This window comes from Hesperophylax consimilis, chromosome 20 (assembly GCF_061612785.1).
Source record: "Hesperophylax consimilis isolate HC1 chromosome 20, BYU_Hcon_1.0, whole genome shotgun sequence".
Classification (NCBI taxonomy): Eukaryota; Metazoa; Arthropoda; class Insecta; order Trichoptera; family Limnephilidae; genus Hesperophylax; species Hesperophylax consimilis.
The window spans coordinates 18229914-18251058 of NC_142855.1; the positions used below are offsets into that span (position 1 = coordinate 18229914).

The 21145-nt window shown below is 34.6% G+C and overlaps 1 protein-coding gene across 1 annotated transcript in view; it reads right to left on the minus strand.

Annotated features, from left to right (window-relative positions):
- uex (metal transporter uex) overlaps positions 1 to 20896 on the minus strand; it is a 120374-nt gene extending 99478 nt beyond the window's left edge. The window contains exon 1 of the mRNA XM_089644250.1: positions 20454 to 20896. Coding sequence (XP_089500376.1) covers positions 20454 to 20896 — 443 coding nt within the window. The remainder of the gene's footprint in view (positions 1 to 20453) is intronic.
- Positions 20897 to 21145: the final 249 nt, after the last annotated feature.

A 21145-nucleotide genomic window follows, 5' to 3' on the forward strand; every position in this document is an offset into this window, starting at 1 on the left:
GCACGAAGATTAGACTGACGTGTTATTAAAAACGTGGAAAAAAGGTTGACGTGCAAGAATTAAACCCTCGGGCCTCTGGCATATTCTGTCGGATGATAATATTACTTTCGCTTTGCAATAAAATACAAAAATTTTGAATATTTCTGAAATCATCCAAAATTAAATAACTGTTTTTAAAAGGTGTGAAGTACGCCTTCAAATTTTAAAATCACTTCTCTAAATAGTATAAAACGTCGCTATTCGCGTCTGTCTATTTGTGCGCTCAGTTCTTCTAAACTACGCAACGGATTTTGATAGGGTTTTCACTATCATTTAGAGAATTTCTCCCTGAAGGTTTACACATATAATAAATGTATATTATATTTATAAACGATAGAGAAAAGTCGATGTTTTGTAATCAAGCGTACTGACTAAACCTTATGAGATATATCAAAATAATGTACTAAGGAATTGTATATCTTAAAAAGGCCCATAAGAACGCCTTTGATTGAAATTTTCAATAGTTTTGATGTACCAAATGTAAAACAAATAAATACTGAATCCTCTACAATACCGCGTATTCATCAAACAAGGTCAAATCACAATGACATATTCCAGGTTATAAAACCACATTCGGACAAAGAAATTATATTTATTTTGCGACAAAACTTCACAACATCCTTTCCCCTGATATAAAGCGAATAGAAAATTTTAATGATTACAAATCAAGAATAAAAATCTGGCTGAAAGAGATTAATGAAAAAATTCTGAAAAAAACATTAAAAACGACATAGAAAACTAATAAACAGAAATGAATAACTTTAGTTCCCTTCAGCACAGGTCACCCTAGTTTTTTTTTTTTTTTTTTTTTTTTATTTTTTTTTATAGTGAATACCTCACAAGAGTCCCTACTGCTCCCGTCTGGAGCCAGTGAGACTATGGCATCCCCAATTGGGGGATGTTGTGAGGCTGAAGGTAAGTGGGGAAGGGAAAGAGGAAGGTGGGGAAGTACCTGGCTATTCAGATCTAGTCACTAAACACGGCTAAAGCCATTTGGAGCAACGTTTCAATTCTGAATGGTGGTCTTACACCAGGGCGATACTGGTAGTATCTTCCACTCTGATAGTGAGTACTCTAAGAAATACAATTTACTCTACATATATTTAACATCATATTTTGTATGTAAAATAGCCCTCAGCAACGCTAGTTAAAAACATACATAATTTTCTTTATATTTTTTTAATGAAAACATAAAAAGTATAAAATCACGCACACGAATAGATAAATGAATAAATAAATTAGATAAATGTATTATAAACGTTACATCAACTCTCTTTTTTGTCGTTTCATGTGAAAATATAAAGCGTGGTGCTTTCTCTTTCTAACACCGTTTACTCTTTATTACAGAAAGGAAGATACAACAATTTCTATAAGAGCTGTTCCTACATGAGGGTTATTTGTATAAGAGCTGTTCCTTTACGAGGGTTATTTGTATGAGAGCTGTTCCTATATAAGGGTTATTTGTATAAGAGCAGTTCCTAAATGAGGGTTATTCACAGACATAGGAATTAATAGACGAGAAGATAATGGCGAGGGGTAAAATCAACTGTTGAAGAACGAAGGGAGTAAGGCTGACTGTGATTCGTCAATAAATCAATCTGACAGTAAATAGGCATCTCGCATTATAATATCACCATTTACTTCTTAAAAGTAAAAACTGCTTTTGAATGAATAGACATTTTTACATGGGAGCGCAAATTACTCGCCACGTTATGAACAAATTTGCGAAGTCCAAATTCGGCAAAAAAATTCGGTTCTATTTTCAGAGTCGAATATTTCGTTTAAGTATTTAGTTAAGACACTTTTATAAATGTTCATAATTTACTTCCCAGCAACCAACCAGCTTTGTGTTTCGCGTCCAGACGTTTCTCGATGTGATAGTATATTATGTTTCTACAACTGATCCATATTATACGATGTGAATATGCTTAAAATAAAGTAAAATAATGCTTATATATGGAATGTAATACGACAATTGGGTTTATTCTCTTTTTCACATCTATTTTTACAAGTTTTCATAGTACAAGTCAACATTTTGCCGTGTTATTTCGTAAAATGAACCGATGATGCCTCGACCATAGTTCGCACAAGAATGATGACGTCACGTTTTCAAATTTCACTTGAGGCCATACGCGAGCACAGCCGGCTCCAATGGAACCGGTATGGGGAGTGGGGATAATACGCTTTTAATCACTTAGGGCAGGTCTACTAATATTCATATGTCTATGGGGTTATTTGCTTGTTTATTTATTTATTTTATTTTATATTTATAAATTACAAACAATACATAACAAAATGAACCTTTGTCTGTTCAACTGGGAAGGTTTCCCGTTTCAGAACAGCCAAATTGTGTATTTAGTACATAATATTCTTACAATGGAATGGCGATGCTGTCAAAACAAATATTGAGAACATTGTTGATTGCATTCGAAGTGACAGGATGGTTTCTTTATCCTTGAAAGAATCGCAAAGATGTAATTTATTACCAGGCTCAATTTGGATAACATTAGTAATTGCATTCAGAATAGATGATTTGTATAAGAGCTGTTCCTATATAAGGGTTATTTGTATAAGAACTGTTCCTATATAAGGGTTATTTGTATAAGAGCTGTTATTATATGTGAGTTATTTGTATAAGAGCTGTTCCTATATGAGGGTTATTTGTATAAGAGCTGTTCCTATATGAGGGTTATTTGTATAAGAGCTGTTCCTATATGAGGGTTATTTGTCAGGTATTTTACTACAAACCGTTTGGCGCCAAACTTTAAAGTGGGGCTCACTCGGCAAGATAAAAAACCACACAATGTACAAATTCATTAAAACACAGATTTCTATCTATGAACAATAAATGATTAGAATTGATATGAATCACAGATGCTTATTATGTTTATGAATTAAGTGAAAGGTTAAAAAAACATGTAAAATAAAATATCTATATTTCGATCTAAATTACAAATACGATAGACAGAGAAGGCAGAACACTACAGACAATTTAACGTCGTTTCATCCACATGTAATGAATGAACGCTAATCTTGGGGTGAAGCTTAATGCTAAATCACTATTTCGATTAATCTTTATAACGAATTGGTGTACATTATGAATAACAAAAAATATGCTTTAGATAAATTGAAGGTTTTACTATCGTTTCGCTTGAGTAGAATACAAATAAAAAAATAAATTACTCAATAAAAAAATATAAATGTAAACTACTAAAAAAAATATTTTTTCAATAGAAATGTATGAACGCGTAAAGGAAAAAACTTTTAAAAAATACAGTATTATAGCTAACATTATTTGTGACAGTTTCACTTGATTAACTTTTTTGCTTTCTTATAAAATTATTTAAAAAATAAAAACAATTTTGTGCTTGAAATCAAACGTTTCTAGACTCTGTTTTTCAAGCGATTTTAATGCATATTACCTACAATATAAGTTATAGCAAGAATATACACATTTTTGGCTTGTAGCTTCCTATTAAACCACTTCCCGACATCCGATTGACTATGTCAACGGTGCATCCTATCAAATTTTGGAGACAATCAATCACACACGGTTCCATGATATTTGATGTTATGAGATGTGTTCAAATTCACGGAATATAGTTATAAGAAGGATATAATAACATACCTCAAACACAATAATCAATGTCAGGAATGATAATATTCTTCTGCATGGCTCCTATATCATATTTTACTACATCTAAACTATTTACTTCAGATATCTTATAGCGTTAGATAATACATGTATTATTTTATTACAAAATATTATTTCTTATCCATAAGTATCATTGAATCGCTGACAGCCCTGAATTGTTAATACCAAGTTGCGATGCCTACTCAGCTATTCCAAGTACAATTAATTTTGTGGGTAACAATAACCTCACTACTGACTATTATCATAGACACTTCATACTTCGACTTGTGACGGGTCTTATACAGGGTTTTCCAATAAGAGGTGTTATTTTGATATTCAATCATAAAAGATCGATGGTTTCGAGGCTTGTGTGGCACGTAGCGCCGTCTTGTTGAAAGTAAACGTTGTCCAGATCAATATCATCAAATTCCGGCCATAAAAAATTATTAATTATCTCTCGATAGCGATCCATTCACCGTAACTGTTGCTCCAGCCTCATTTTCGAAAAAGTAAGGTCCAATGACTCCGCCGGACCATAAACCGCACCAAACAGTCACACGTTGAGGATAGAGAGGCTTTTCAACAATAACTCTTGGGTTTTCCGAGCCCCAGATGCGACAATTTTGCTTGTTGACGAAGCCACCGAGGTGGAAATGGGCCTCATCACTCAAGATGATTTGCATTTGATTCACTCAAGTGAATTTTAATAATTTCAATGCGTTGTTGAAGCGTGTATCGTTCCATTTTTATTAATGGCATAGTTTCTACTTGTCAAATGTCAAAAAATGACAGCTTCAAAAGTAACATCTACCGAAATAGCGGGCTATTCAAAATAACACTTCTTATTGGAAAACCCTGTACAAGCCTAGTATAAATTAGTTCAACTATTGTTACACTGGTATATATTTCTTTTGAATTATGCATTGTCTTACAGCACATTGTTCTGTAATTTATTGCTATTATTATCCTGCGTACATAAATAAACATTTCATCAAAATTTAACATACTATAAAGTGATATAGTCATTAAAAGTTATGAAACAAAATCTAGATTAAATAGTTACCTATGTAACATATTTAACCTAATTTTTGTTTCATCACTTTTCATGGCCTTATATCACTTTTTAGAGGTGTATTGAATTGTTATTTTGATGAAATACCTGGTCACCATCATACACAAATACAGTATTATAGCTAAGATTATCTGTGACAGTTTCACTTGATTAACTTTTTTGCTTTCTTATAAAATTATTTACAAAATAAAAAAAACAATTTTGTGCTTGAAATCGAACGTTTCTAGACTCCGTTTGTCAAGCGATTTGAATGCCTATTACCTACAATATAAGGTATACCGAGAATATACACATTTTTGGCTTGTAGCTTTCTCTTAAAGATACACTGTAAATTTTTTCATGCCTATAACATATTAAATAACAGAACAAAACGTTTGTTTAATAATTTTCGGAGCTTATTTTGTGATTTTTTTCTACCGAGGGAATTTCATACAATTAACGTTTCGGCATAACAAAACTAACATTTTTTTTAATCTAAAGAGAAAAACTTGTTATACCTATATCGTAGAAATTGGGTATGAGGGGGTTTAAGCAATTAATTTTGTTGTTAGGTCGAAGGTTGTGGGGAGAGGAAAGAGATGGGAAAGTACCTAGCTATTCAGATGTGGTCACCAAGGGCGGCTAAAGCCATTTCAAGCAAAGTTTCGATTCTGCCTGAAGTCAGCGGTACTATAGCATCCTCAAATAAGTGGACAAGGAAATGGTTGGATGCACCTGACTATTCAGAGCTGGTCACCGAACACTGCTAAAGCCGATGACAATTGACACAAAGATCAAATCGTTGATAATTATACAAACAGAAAAACAGCCAGATTAATCTATGCCTTATCTTATCTACAGACGGAGCAAACAAACTTATCTGACTCGACGGACAACAAACTGTCGAACGCCATTTACAATAATCTCAAACCAACGTGTCCGATGTTTGCGGGAATGAAAGAAATAAATAATTCATAAAATATTTAAAAATATATATTTTAACTAGAGTAATTCCGATGGCATGTAATAGAATCAAATACTAACTCGAAAATAAAACTGTTGACAAGTTTTTGTCCGACTATTTGGACATGATATCTCACTTAGCATTGTGCAATACGCATGCCTCTACTAACCTAATATAGCTTAACTTAACCTACCCAAACCTAACCTAACATAACATAACCTAACCAAATAACATAGCACCTAGCCTAGCCTAGCCTAACCAAACCAAACCTAACCTAATATAGCTTAACCTAACCTACCCAAACCTAACCTAACATAACCTAACCAAACATAACATAGCACCTAGCCTAGCCTAACCAAACCTAACATAACCTAATCTAGCCTAACATAACATAGCACCTAAGCCTAGCCTAACCAAACCAAACCTAACCTAAACTAACATAGCACCTAGCCTAACATAACCTAACCTAATATAACTTAACCTAACCTAACAGTTGCTGGTAATGAGTAAGATTAAGATAAGGACGCTTAGAAGATATGACTATTATGTAGACTGTAGAACGAATAAAAGAAGTGTAATGAGAATGCATCAATGAGAATGGTAAGTCCAGGCCGAACGAGGAAGAATGAATATGAATATATATACTCAATGCTTTCACACATGCGCCTCAGGGATCTCATTTCGACAGCATTCAGTCACTCACTGCGATACCAGGGTAGGTACCAGCACCCAATTGTGGACTGCCAGCTTCGCTTCTTTGGACAATTTTTTGTTCAACAAAAATTTAATAGTAAAATCTATGTGTCTAAGTGTCGGTGACCTTTGGATTTGATTTGAATACAAAGCTACAGTTTTATTTTGAGTTTGATGAAATTTTGCACACTTGATCTTAAAAACGAAAGCAAGGTTAACTCTTAGATCAGCAACATCATCAGCTGTAGGCAGACTGATAGAACCTAAGCGCAAGCCAAATACTAAGTTTGGTGATCGCGCTTTCGGAGTATCTGGGCCGAAGGCTTGGAATAAACTCCCTCCGGAACTAAGATCCATAACAAGTCCAACAGAATTCAGGTCTAAACTAAAAACTTACCTTTTTAAGCTGTCATACCTTTAAATTAAATATACCATTCCTAAGAGAAAGTCCAGTTATTTTCAATTTTCCAATTATGTCCTAAATCCTGTATCTAAATTTCGCTAATAAACAATTAGTTAATGTTAATTAAGTGTTAATCTCAAGTGACCTACCAGGTAAGTATTGTACTGTATATTATCTTCATAAATAGTTAGTAATAACATAGATCACTGTAGAAATGAATTATAAGTTTGTACAGCGCCCTTGAGGTGATTTTGCACAAAAACGGAGCTATACAAGTCATCCAATATTATTATTTATTATTATTATTAAGGTCAATGTTTACATACGATTTTAGAAAAAACTTTGCACAAAGCCTCGGCAGCGCCGGAGAATTCGACTAGTTTTAATGTATGTATAAGTGAATGAAATCCTCAGCACGGAATATCCCAGTGATATAATTATCTCTACTTGTTATGCGTCTAGCACACGCTGGCCCGATGTTGGGTTGGCCGCCAATATTGGCCGGCCAACCTAATTATTGTCGGTTTTCGTGCATACATCAAATAATATTGGCTCCGTCTTCAGAGGAAGCTACAAGCCAAAAATGTGTATATTCTTGGTATGCCCCGAATGTGAGGTAAAAGGCATTAAAATCGCCCGACAAACGGAGTCTAGAAACGTTCGATTTCAAGCACAAAAGCGGTTTTTATTCATTTTGTAAATAATTTTATAAGAAAGCAAAAAAGTTAATGAAGTGAAACTGTCACAGATAATCTTAGCTATAATACTGTATTTTTTAAGTTGTTTCCTTTACGCGTTCATACATTTGCATTCAAAATATATTAGTTTTAGTAGTTTACATTTATATTTTTTATTGAGTAATTTATTTATTTATTTGTATTCTACTCAAACGAAACGATAGGAAAACCTTCAATTTATGTAAAGCATATTTTTTGGTGTTCATAATGTACACCAATTCATTATAAAGATTAATCAAAATTGTGATTTAGCATTAAGCTTCGCCTTCAGTTCGTGTACTTTCAGTACGCGTTCAGCACAGACAGTAGTTACAGATAGTAGTAGACGATTACTGCGGGAGTGATTATTTACGTTTACGAGTTACAATGATTAATAATTAAACGTGCGGTACAAATAAATTTATTCTTGGAAAAAAAATTTACTTATGAAGGTTTTATTATTTTCTTATTTTGAAGAAAAAGATTTGTATAACGATTTAAAATATGTAATTTTCATGTGCCGCCCAAACGACATAATCTATAATAATTTTTAATCGTGAATTTTGCCGCCTTACCAGGCAGTGGCGGTATATCATTATGAAATTGTAGCCAGTTGGAACCGTTTCGGAATGTGAGGTTTAAGATCGTTTTTTAAATCAATAATCAATAATACGATAATCAGAAAAATAATCTTCAAATCTTCCACACATTTTTACTGTATTCATAGTTTGTGAAAAAAACTAGTACACGTTGGCCAAACGCATTGGGCCAACGTGTATCAGGGGCATTACAAAATATAAAGATAATAAAACATTTAGTTATATGTATAAGGCGAAGCTTAATGCTAAATCACTATTTTGATCAATCTTTATAACGAATTGGTGTACATTATGAATACGAAAAAAAAGCTTTAGATAAATTAAAGGTTTTCCTATTGTTAGTAGAATGCAAATAAAAAAATAAATTACTCTAAGCTACTAAAAAATATATTTTTCAATAGAAATGTATGAACGCGTAAAGGAAACAACTTTTAAAAAATACAGCATTATAGCTAAGATTATCTGTGACAGTTTCACTTGATTAACTTTTTTGCTTTGTTATAAAATTATTTACAAAATAACTAAAAACTGCTTTTGTGCTTGAAATCGAACGTTTCTAGACTCCGTTTGTCAAGCGATTTTAATGCCTATTACCTACAATATAAGGTATACCAAGAATACACACATTTTGCATTGTAGCTTCCGCTTAATAGACAACTGTAGTTAACTACGAGAATAAGAGTGGCATTTTTAATTTAATAATAATGTTTAGACAGTTGTTGTTCATCGTTTATTTAATATAACATACAAGTGTGTACAAGGTGTTATCATGACGTTAGCATTGGAACTGTTATAGTATGTTCAAGACTGAACAGTCATCTAACAAATATTTTTTGAGTCATCTCCACACAGGAGGCCCTGAGGAAAACCACATTCCATAAGGCGATGCATTACGTAGTAATGCAAAATCATGTGTGTTTGCTTTGAAAATTTGGTCGCCTAGAAATGTTTCAGATGCTTTAATTAAATACTTCAAGTAGAATACATCTTGGCCTTTAAAATAATCGAGTATTTTTTAGATAAGTCTTTTTATAAGCCCAGAAAAAAATAATGTATAAGGCCTATGAAAACTGCTTTAAAGTTAAAAATCTCCTACTTACGAAACCATTTTCGGTTATGATTTTATTTTATAATGTTGCAAATTAAGTTATTTATAAAATGATCGGAAAAAAATTAAATATTTATGCATGAACATCCACAAAATAAAATAAAAGGCACTTTTTGGCCATGTTTTTTTCTTGCATAAATCAAAACAGGCGGATGGTGTTAAGCGAGAATTAAAACCTTATCGCCATCTATGTAAGGTGTGTTATTGATAGCGGCTCGATTTAAAAATATTACACGACGTAGTGCATCGCCTTAAGGCCTTTATCATCTTTGTGATCATCTGTGTAATCAAGTGAAACTGTCACAGATAAACTTAGCTATAATACTGTATTTTTTAAAAGTTATTTCCTTTACGCGTTCATACATTTTTATTGAAAAAATATTTTTTTTAGTAGTTTACATTTATATTTTTTATTGAGTAATTTATATATTTATTTGTATTCTACTCAAGCGAAACGATAGGAAAACCTTCAATTTATCTAAAGCATATTTTTTAGTATTCATAATGTACACCAATTCGCTATAAAGATTCTCATATTTATACAGCATTCAGTTTAATTTCATTCGCTACATTTTCACTGAACAGAAAATTCCTAGAAACATTTAAAAGAAAACTGAGCCGACAAATTTACCTAAGACCTTTCGGCCTCTAGATGCTCCCCAGAGAGACAAGAAAGAAGATCGATAAATTTCAGCAAAAGTAAGTAAAACTTGACCTTTTTTTGAACACGCCTAAAACACACTTCTATTAGTTTTTCTCTTCGGTGGTCACAGATATAATATAAGAATGGCGCCCAATGTGGGGTAAATGCCATAATACTTGTGTCTACATACTTCAAAGTACGGCAAGACGGTAAAGGGGAAGGTCAGCCTTGTGATAAATATTCGCATGCAAAGCAAATGTCAGCAGTTCGGTATTGATCGGGTGTATATCTTCAACTATAATACATAGTTTAGGGGGTATCACTAGGAAAGACATAACGCTAAATTGGAGCGACATTAACATGAATTGAAAATATCTCCAGAGTAAAAATAAATTACAGGAATTGAACCCGCGCTTTCTGATGTCCGGTCAGACGCTCTGGACCTCTGAGCCACGTCGGCTTATTTCCAACACGCCGAATAATTCAATATGTACTAGTACTTCAATCAACAATTACTGCTTATCATATTTTTTCACCTGTAAACAACCAACTTTATTTTTGTAGAAAAGGCTTTGTTAGTTCTAAATTTCCCACTAGATGGCGTCGAGACATATTATATCTACATTTGTTGGTGAAATATTTTGACTTGTCAAATACAGGGTTTTCCAATAAGAGGTGTTATTTTGAATAGCCCGCTATTTCGGTAGATGTTACTTTTGAAGCTGTCATTTTTTGACATTTGACAAGTAGAAACTACGCCATTAATAAAAATGGAACAATACACGCTTCAACAACGCATTGAAATTATTAAAATTCACTTGAGTGAATCAAATGCAAATCATCTTGAGTGATGAGGCCCATTTCCACCTCGGTGGCTTCGTCAACAAGCGAAATTGTCGCATCTGGGGCTCGGAAAACCCAATAATTATAGTTGAAAAGCCTCTCTATCCTCAACGTGTGACTGTTTGGTGCAGTTTATGGTCCGGCGGAGTCATTGGACCTTACTTTTTCGAAAATGAGGCTGGAGCAACAGTTACGGTGAATGGATTGCGCTATCGAGAGATGATTAATGATTTTTTATGGCCGGAATTGAATGGTATTAATCTGGACAACGTTTACTTTCAACAAGACGGCGCTACGTGCCACACAAGCAACGAAACCTTTGATCTTTTACGATTGAATATCAAAATAACACCTCTCATTGGAAAACCATGTATATGTCTATGTGAAACAGGCAGTTGCCTAGTAAGGTGATATATCAGTATATCGGTGCCTTTTAAATGTCAATTAAATACCATGTATTTTATAAATAAATAATCAATTCACATATTAGTATTTAATTGTTCTTACTGATATAAAGAGAACTATGTTATAATAATAATAATAATAATAATTGGATGACTTGTATAGCGCCGTTTTTGTGCAAAATCACCTCAAGGGCGCTGTACAAACTTATAATCTATGTTCTTACTTGACCAGTTATCTGTTAAGTGTTTTTTTTATCTGTAACTTCTGATTAAAAAAAATTATTAGCAATATTCAGTTGAGACAAAAACAAATATTGGCGACCTAATTTCAAAATAGAGTTACAAAAATTGTAAACATATATATATATACAGGGTGTATCGGCACGTACCCGACAAACTTTAACCAGCTATTCCTTAGCACATTTGGAGTAAAAAATCTTATGGGCACTTTGCTGTCCGGTAACATTTTTTTTAATAAAACTCTTTTACTGAGCCAGAGGTTATCCATTATCCAGCCTTTTGGTTCATCTAGCTCAAAGGTTCCCAAAGTGGTCTATATGGACCCCCAGGGGTCGATAACGGCTTGCTGGGGGTCTATGTCAGCGAGAAAAAAATTGGGGGGTCCACGAGATTCAAATGGGGGTACATACGAGCGGACCCCCATTTACCTCAAGTCAACATTTAGGAGTTCCGTAAATGACACAATAGATCTAACACAAATATAATATACTGAGAAATTACTTATTTGATATTTATATTTCGTAAATTTGTTAATCGAGGTATATAAATAGAGTCTACGTTCCTTTTCTCGTCAGAATTAATATATTCAAGCAAAACATTGCACATTGGAAGCCGCCAATTTTCCTAGTTCCCCAGCTTGTTTTTGTAAAACGTCCAGGGTAATAATGACGTTCAACATTTAAATGCACTTCACACAGACTTCAAAACTAAGTTTGAGGACATTTTGACTATGGAAATGGAATGTTGAATAATCGGATATCATGTGACAAGAAGAACTGACCGGAATAAGCACTAACAAAGAACTTAAGGGGCAGTTCTGTAGGGCTAGCTACAGAAAGAAATTCCCGTTGCTTATCCTGCTTCATTTTCATTTGGTGTAATACCTCACAAGGGCGCCCCTGTCTGCACAGTGTAAAGACAGAGCAACTATACCGCCACCCGGTTGTTGGGCAGGCAAGGGAAGGGAATCTTTTTAAGAAAAAAATAAGCTAATAGGAGAGTTAGCAAAGTTAGAAAAATAGCTTGATAGGAGAGTTGCATTGGGAAGAGGTTAATTGCGCATTTGATCAATAGTTGATCAGTAGGTTTGGGAACAGCGGCCGAGAGTGTTATGTTTTATTTTAAAGTGGGTATCAACCGTGTACCACTTTTCTATATATTGTAATTCTCTAAATTGATATTAGAAATCCTCAAATTAGGGTTAGGATTTTATTTCCAATTTCAACGCTTTTTGCTTTCCGTAAACAATTCGTAATGAACTTCAGCCACGCATTTCAACTGAAAATAACTTACGTGTCCTCAATTAGGTGACTCTATGAATCACAAAAAACACACACAACAACGCGAGACACTTGCTAACATCGTTACAATGGTTAATTGATGTGTATCATATATGGTACGCCGTATTGTGTTTGCCCCAATTGAGTATCAAAACCAATCAATTATTTACGTACCAAACAATTCATTGAGTCTTCTTTGGTCAAGTAAAACGTACAAGTTATACGTTTTACTATACTACAAATAATATACGAATAAAATATACGACACAGAGAAAAATGAGTATTGCTGATTTATTCAAATCCTGTTAAAAACTTGATGGCAGGCTTCTTCCTGACAAACTATCAGTGCATTCAGAACGTATCGGAACACGTGTTCATGCAGCTGCGTTAATTCTAATAAATATAAAGACGAAATGCGAAAATATTACAATTTTTATTATCACTTCTTCCGATAACCGCGTAACACGTTCGTGTTTTACTGATAGTTTGTTACGAAACCTGTTAATTCATTCGTCAAAGGCTTGCCAATTTTGACAGCCTCCGTGGTGGAGTAGTTACGATCCTCGGCTACGAACCCGGAGATCGCAAATTCAAATCGCGGCGTGCGCAAGTAAATTTTATTAGATACTTTCAGTATATCCCTGGTGAAAGATAACCATTCAGATAGTCGAAACGTTTATTGAAATGGCTTTAGCCAGCGTGTTTGGTGATCAGGTCTGAATAGCCAGGTACTTCCTCCACCATCTCCGTCCCCTCAAAAATATTATTAAAATATCGAAGAGGATAAAAAAAAAATTACAAATTTGACATGTTTGTCTGAATATTTATATACATTGTTTGACGTGTTGGTCTCAAATTGGTAATGTAACATACTCGTATGTCGACAAACATGCAAAATTTGTCAAAATAATTGATCGTTCACAGGGCGGATAACAGTTTTTTTTTCATTATTTTACTAAACCCAAACTAAGAACCTATTTAGTTTTTTTTGTAAAGTGTTTGGATCTAGCACTTTCGATAGACAAAAAAAATGACTTAGAACTTGAACGTTCTTTCACGGTGTTCTAGATACATTGAAGGCATTATTACAAAACCCAGAGAACTATAAATATAAAATAGACACAAATAAATAGGCGATAAAATATCAATTTTTTAACACGAAATTATGAGTGTAATGATAAAATTACAGTTATGGATGCATCTTAAATCCACACGGAATGGGAAATAAGTTCCTTAAAGCTTACGTTGTCATCTTGGGGGATGCTGTGAAAATGCTACACATTGAGGACACAGGAATCGGAAAATAATATATAAAATTTTCCATTGGGCGCCAACGTCGGAGTACCCCCGGCTTGGTTCCAAAGTGATACACGTTGAGGGTTTCACATTTCTGTGCAAGTATAAAATGTTGCAATCATAGAGGACTACATGGGTTTGAAGTAGCGACGCACATAGATAGATTTTAATGATTTAGGCGGCCAAAATTATTTTTGGGGTTATTTTAGTTCTAAGTTCAATTAAAATAAAGAAAAGGTATATATTTATAAAAACATACATATATTTGTCAGGTTACAAAGAACAGTAATATATAACAGAGCTAAATTCACTAAAAAATACAAATGAATGGAAACAGAATTTAACAAGTTTTCTTTAAATATAAAATTACATTAAAAATCGGTATCTTCGGGTCCAGATGTCTCTACTGACTCTGTGTTTGGGTCACCAGGTAATAAAAGTTTAACTGTTTCAGGTAGAAATGCGTTACGTGAAGGTTTTCTTATTTGTCTCAAGCAACTAATGAAGGGATCTGAACTTAACAAAAGCCTATAATATACATCTAAGTTACATTCTTCCCTAGAAAACTTTCTGGCAAAGTTTAGCCGGTACGATTGGAAATGCTTGTTCCGGGCTTCTGCAGCTTCTTCCGATAGCTGTCCAATTGGAAGGAGCCCCGAACTTTTTATGATTTGGCTTCCATGTACCAATATCTTGTGCATAGTTGGCGTCATTGGGTGCCAACCATACTGTTCTACGTACAATTTTGCTGTGTCGTACGCATACTTATCATATTTTTCAGTATCAATTTTATGGCCACTAGAAATAGTTTCTAAAATAACCTTGAATCTGTAAATCAGTTCAAAGTTAATACCTGTGATGGCTGAAGCCAATTCGGGGTTTTCAAAAAACCTCCAGCTTGTGTTGCCATCATTGGTGTTGCCAAAGTTGGCCTTTGGCATGTCAATAAGCAAACCGGTTTCATTTCGAAACCTCTCCTGAATTTCCAACTTCTTTTGGGCTTCTAATGCCTTGTCTTCTTCGGTTTTTCTTTCCCTGTATTTTTTTACTGGCAGTTTATACGAAAGGTGTATAATGCTTTCGAAAATGCGGATCCGGGCGTGTAATACTGACAAGCCGAATTCCAAAGCTTGAGGGTTTACACTATTTTTCTTCGATAGATCATTAAAGGTTTTCGAAGTAGCTCCACAGATGTAGCACTGGGATGTTGACTTTGTGTCTGTGGCTGCGTTACACACCTTTCCGTCAATCTTAGTCATTTTGAGTTGGTGCCCGAACGAAAACTCCTCTTCATTCAACGTAATAACTGTTTTGTTTAGTTGCTTAATGGACTCCTGCACATATTTTATCTCTTTAGTTATGTCCGTTGTTTCTTTTACAAATCGGAATCGAATCGGACGGCAAAACCTTGACGAAGAAGGAGTTGGATTCTGCCAAACAATTTTACTGCCTTCTTTTCCACAAACAATGCGCAAAGGCACAAAGGAACTCATAAAAATGTTGGCATCGGAATCAGTCTCATTATCGTAAATTTGTTTAAATTTGGATTGCTGAGAACCGTCACAACCCCATTTGCAGATTATCATTAACGACTTCCTTTCTTGCTCGTTAAGCCGGATTATCACATCTTCTAGGTATTTTGATAATCGTGTTACGGTTAGATCCATTAGGCACTGTAGATTACTTTCCGCGCAAGTAGCCGTAATTCTTAGGGATTCTTTCGGCGGATAGCACTCTTGTTTTGCTTTCAAAACAAGATCATAGCAAGGAAAATGTTGTGGATTTGTTGCCCTTACTATCTCATACTGTCGTCTCGTAAAATCAGCTTCAACGAACATCTTAAGTGCTTGCAGGGGCGTCAATTGAGGTACCTCATCGTTGTTGGTAACTCTACTGTAGGCTTTTCTATATTTACTAGCCCGTGTTGGGGAGTTCGTAATATCTTTAAGCACTTTCGAGGCGGTCCTATGTCCCGTTGTCTGCAACACAGATGTAGCAGCGTGAACAATAACTTCATCACCTGCGGAGGCCCTTATTTCTTCCGTTTTTCTTCTTTTACTACGCTCACTTAGTTCTCCAAAAGACTTGGGTGGTCGACCTTGCGAGGAGGCTGATTCAATGGGAATCTCGAATGTTCCCTCCAACCATGATTGGTTTATTTCCAGGAAAACATCTTGGTGTTTATTTGCCTTTACCCATCGTTGCTTAATTTGTGATTTTACATAAGAAAATCTTTTTTTAAAGTCTTCTTTAGCCTCTTTGTTGTGCCCATAGCGCATAAGGAGAAAATTCTCATAATAGGCAAGTTTTTCATTTAAAGTTGGTAAATTTTGACTCTGTAGTTGGTCAAATATGTATTGACGAGTCACTACTTTAGTACCCGAGGTAGTAGGTAGACCTGAAATAAATAAAAAAACAATTTTAATACAAAATATCGCACACTCAATATTTCCTATATTTGACAAAGAGCCTTTCAAAAGGGCTTAGCTCAAAAAAGCGCGATTTTGCGCGGCTATTTCTTATGGAATTAGTTAGTTACAATATGCACTATATGATATAATGAAAATTAATACAAGGACGGACTCATAAGTACACTAAAAAGGCACTCGAATTTAAATATATAAAAAAAAAAAAAAATTGACAGAGTGATGTTTGTCGTTTTAAAAATGAATGACAGAGAATGTTAATTAAATTTTTCTGTAACGAAAACAAATTGTTCTTACCTGTATTATTGCAATCCATCACAGTTAAAACGGTAATATTAGCTTGAAATGAATAATGGACTTTGGAAAGTTATAAGTTTAGGAGAGCGCCGAAACCCGACACGTACACACTCGTTCACTATCGAATTCCGACTGATCAAAGTCGACTCCCGCGCTTCCAAGGAGGGGGGAGGGGATGTTATATTGTACATAGAACTGTTGACTCGCCAATTAAATAGATACCTTACTATTATATTGATTTAAAAAAAAATACTTTTGGCCGTCTAAATCATTAAAATCTACGTATGTGCGACGCTTGGATGGGAATCCGACGCATTTGTCCACTCGGCTACTAGCCGGTTAAGCTGATATGTTTTAAATAAAATATTTCCATTTAAGATTTTACTAAAGAATTTTCATCTAAATATTTTTATATTATTTATTTGCGTTATAAACAGTCTTATATCGTTGACAAATGAAAAACTCTTAAAGTATTAACTGGTTTTTTAAAAATATTTTCTAGGTTTGCTTTTAAACATGGAGTGGGTATCAATAATAACAATGAGAGAAAGTGATGTTATTCAATTTAAACTGCTGTTTTTCAATTAAAACTGCTGTTATTCAATTAAAACTGCTCTTATTAAATTAAAACTGCTCTTATTAAATTAAAACTGCTGTTATTCAATTAAAACTGCTGCTATTCACATAAAACTGCTGTTATTCAAATAAAATTGCTGTTATTCAAATAAAACTGCTGTTATTCGATTAAATCTGTTGTTATTCTGCTATTAATTTTTTTTTAAATTCAAACTAAAAGCAGAACAGGAACAATAGAAGAAATTGTGATGAAAAAAATAATGTGCAGGTTCTATTCAAGTTTTGTTATTATATTATTACTGGCAAGTGTTTCACAAAACTGAAATAATAACAGAACTTGAATTGAACCGTCAAAGACCTTAAAAATCAACTTTGAAATTTGATAAATTGTTCAAACCCGTCCTAAGTTTTTTTATATATTCGAAAGAATGCTATTTTTTTAAGAAAGTAATAAATTGTATGATGTTCGCGTTAAGGCGATGCACTACGTCGTGTAATATTTTACACCTTACGTAGATGGCGATAAGGCTTAAATTCCCGCTTAACACCATCCACCTGTTTTGATTTATGCAAGAAAAAAGTATGGCCAAAAAGTGCCTTTTATTTTATTTTGTGGATGTTCAGGCACAAATATTTAAATGTTTTTCGATCATTTTATAAATAACTTAATTTGCCACATTATACAATAAAACCATAACCGAAAATGGGTTCGTAAGTAGGAGATTATGAACTTTAAAGCAGTTTTCATAGGCATAGGCATTATTTTTTTCTGGGCTTATAAAACGACTTATGTAAAAAATACTCGATTATTTCAAAGGCCAAGATGTATTCTACTCGCAGTATTTAATTAAAGCATCTGAAACATTTCTAGGCGACCAAATTTTCACTAGCTTAACTAATTTTCTATTCCCTTCTCTCTCTCGTCACTTACTCCAGTCGAGGATTTCATAGTTAAAGTTTTAAGTATTTTTTAATATTTAGTAATTTGGATAATCTACATAAATAATACATTTAATTTTTATTTGAAAATGCAAAATAATATGTTGGGTTCCTTTCCATAGCACCGAGCAACGCCGAGTAAGCTTGCACGTAAATATTTTTAGTTTATTCTGACTACTCCCTTGTTCCTTCCCTATAAGCTCTATAAAAAAATTAAGCTGCCCCCCCTAGCTTGGAAGTTGGTGAGGCCCCTAAAACAATGCTCGTGTTTGAAGTGCAGTTATAAAATTCTAGTTGCAGTCTATGATTCTGACTACTCCCTTGTTCCTTCCCTGTAAGCTCTATAAAAAAATTAAGATGCCCCCTAGCTTGGATGCTGGTGACGCTTTTAAAACAATTTTCGTGTGTGAAGTGCAGTTATTAAGTTCTAGTTGAGGTCTAGGTGCTGCAAAAATCGGAAGAACCCATTTTGGTGTTCTAGGTGTAGTTTTAATTAAAATTGGGAACTCTCACTCTCACTTTAGTTAAAACCAGTTTTGTGTTCAGAACATAACGATAAAATTTCATTTGTGGATTCACCTGCAGACGCATTTTCAAGGAAAACATATCAAACACTATTTAAGATGCAGAATATAACGGTTTCATAGGAAAAATAATGGTTTACACGGCTACCATGTTGCCATAACTGAAATATACTAGTTTCCTACTTTGAAAAACGCGGCAAATCATCAGTGAAAACTGGCCTGAAGCAATCCGAAGGTCGCGGGTTCAAATCCCGGCGTGCGCAAGAAAACGAATTTATATTGCATTCTCACAATTGATTAATTTAAATATGTTATAGTATTATTGTGCACGTTCCAGAGTGGAAAATACTCTCAGTATCGCCCTGGTGTAAGACCACCATTCAGGATTGAAACGTTTCTTGAAATGGCTTTAGCCGTATTTGGTGATAAAAATCTGAATAGACAATTACTCATTTATCTTCCTCTTCCCCATCTCCTTCAGCCTCAAAACATACCCTGTTGGGGATGCCATAGTCTCGATGGGAATATTGTGCAGTATTCATATTTAAAAAAAATCTAATGATCACTAAACATAGCTAAAGCCATTCCATAAATACACTCATGTGAAGGATTGAAAACGGTTATTTGGTGGACATTGCCAGAACTTACAGCGTGGGTCTCATCACGTAGTAATGCAAAATCATGTGTTTTTGGTTTGAAAATTTGGTCGTCTAGAAATGTTTCAGATGCTTTAATTAAATACTGCGGGTAGAATACATCTTGGCCTTTGAAATAATCGAGTATTTTTTACACAAGTCTTTTTATAAACCCAGAAAAAATAATGTATAAGGCCTATGAAAACTGCTTAAAAGTTCAAAATCTCCTTCTTACGAACCCATTTTCGGTTATGGTTTTATTGTATAATGTGGCAAATTAAGTTATTTATAAAATGATGGAAAAAAAAATTAAATATATATGCCTGAACATCCACAAAATAAAATAAAAGGCACTTTTTGGCCATGTTTTTTTCTTGCATAAATCAAAACAGGCGGATGGTGTTAAGCGGTAATTTAAACCTTATCGCCATCTACGTAAGGGTTGTTATTGATAGCGGCTCAATTTAAAATATTACACGACGTAGTGCATCGCCTTAATTCTTTCCTTTCTTAAAAAACCATTACAGCATACCCAAAGATGACTTTTTGTTTACATTTAACTACTTTGTGGAGAAATGAAAACCTCCTTATAGCGTTTATTTCATTGTGGGTACCTATCTAAGTAAGTACGGAGAATAATAGAGAGAAGTATATAAATATGTAGCACGTATTTGAAAGGAATGCAAACGAGCGCGAATTTCTCAGTGACAGTTGACAGTTGGTGAATACTGAAGGAATTTGCAGCAAATGGGTGGATATTCTTGACGGGAACTGTTCGCTATTCTCTGACAGTAATAATGACATTGTTTTTATCAAAGAAACTGTCAGATATCCTAGTTACTTCCAAACGGAGAGTTGACGGAAACTACAGGATATTGAACTGACATTATCTGAATGGTTTCATAGGAATGGATAGTGTGAAAGGTTCTAGTGGCGTGATTAGACTGACAGAAGTCGCAGTTATTCTGAAAGATGATCGAAATTCTGAGTGACAGTTGATGGACATTGATGAAAACTGCTGGTGTGATGGCCACAATGACATAAAACTGACGGAAATAGCAGATATTCTGAAAGTGGCGCGAAATCCTCACTGACACTTGAAATAAATTGATGGATTCTTGACAGTCAATAAAAGCAACTCACTCGCTCTGCCGTCCATAGTCCTGGGAAGTGTCGAGGTTCAGGGAGCTTCCCTGGTGGATCCACCTGCCTCCGAAGCGCAGACAGAAGTAGAACTTGTCCCCGGTCACCGGGACAGTAACCTCCATGACGTACTTATCGTCCGCCGTCTCCAGCTCGCGCACGTAACTTCCCGGAACCACGTCTCCGAAGCACTGGGCACCATAAACGTCCGGAACGTTGGTGATGAACCACTCTGCTCTGGCGTGGAGACCGACCCCGCGCAGCGTGAAAGAGAACCGCGCCAAGTTAGACGTAGGGAAGCCATCTGTATAGCTGGGGCTTGACTCCGGGGTAATTGAATAATAACTGATCACTGGCGGAGTGCGGCGACTTGCGCTCGGCTGTAAACACACGAAGATCACTAATAAAACGCTAGTCCGTAACGCAACACTCACTGTGGCCATTTTTGAGGCTACTGACAGTGTTGCACTGTTGCGGGGTCGTCGCTGACATTTTGACATTTCCCGATAAAAAGCGTTTTCCCCACATTTTTCCCCGACTTCGATTTTTACTTACTTTTTGCGTTTCTATGACAAAACCCAATGTATATATTTTGAATTATCGAAGAAAGCAAACACTTTGTGGCTTGACATTATACAAAATGAAACAAACACATAGTTTTAAACCACTTTCTTTGAGTTATATTCGTCGAC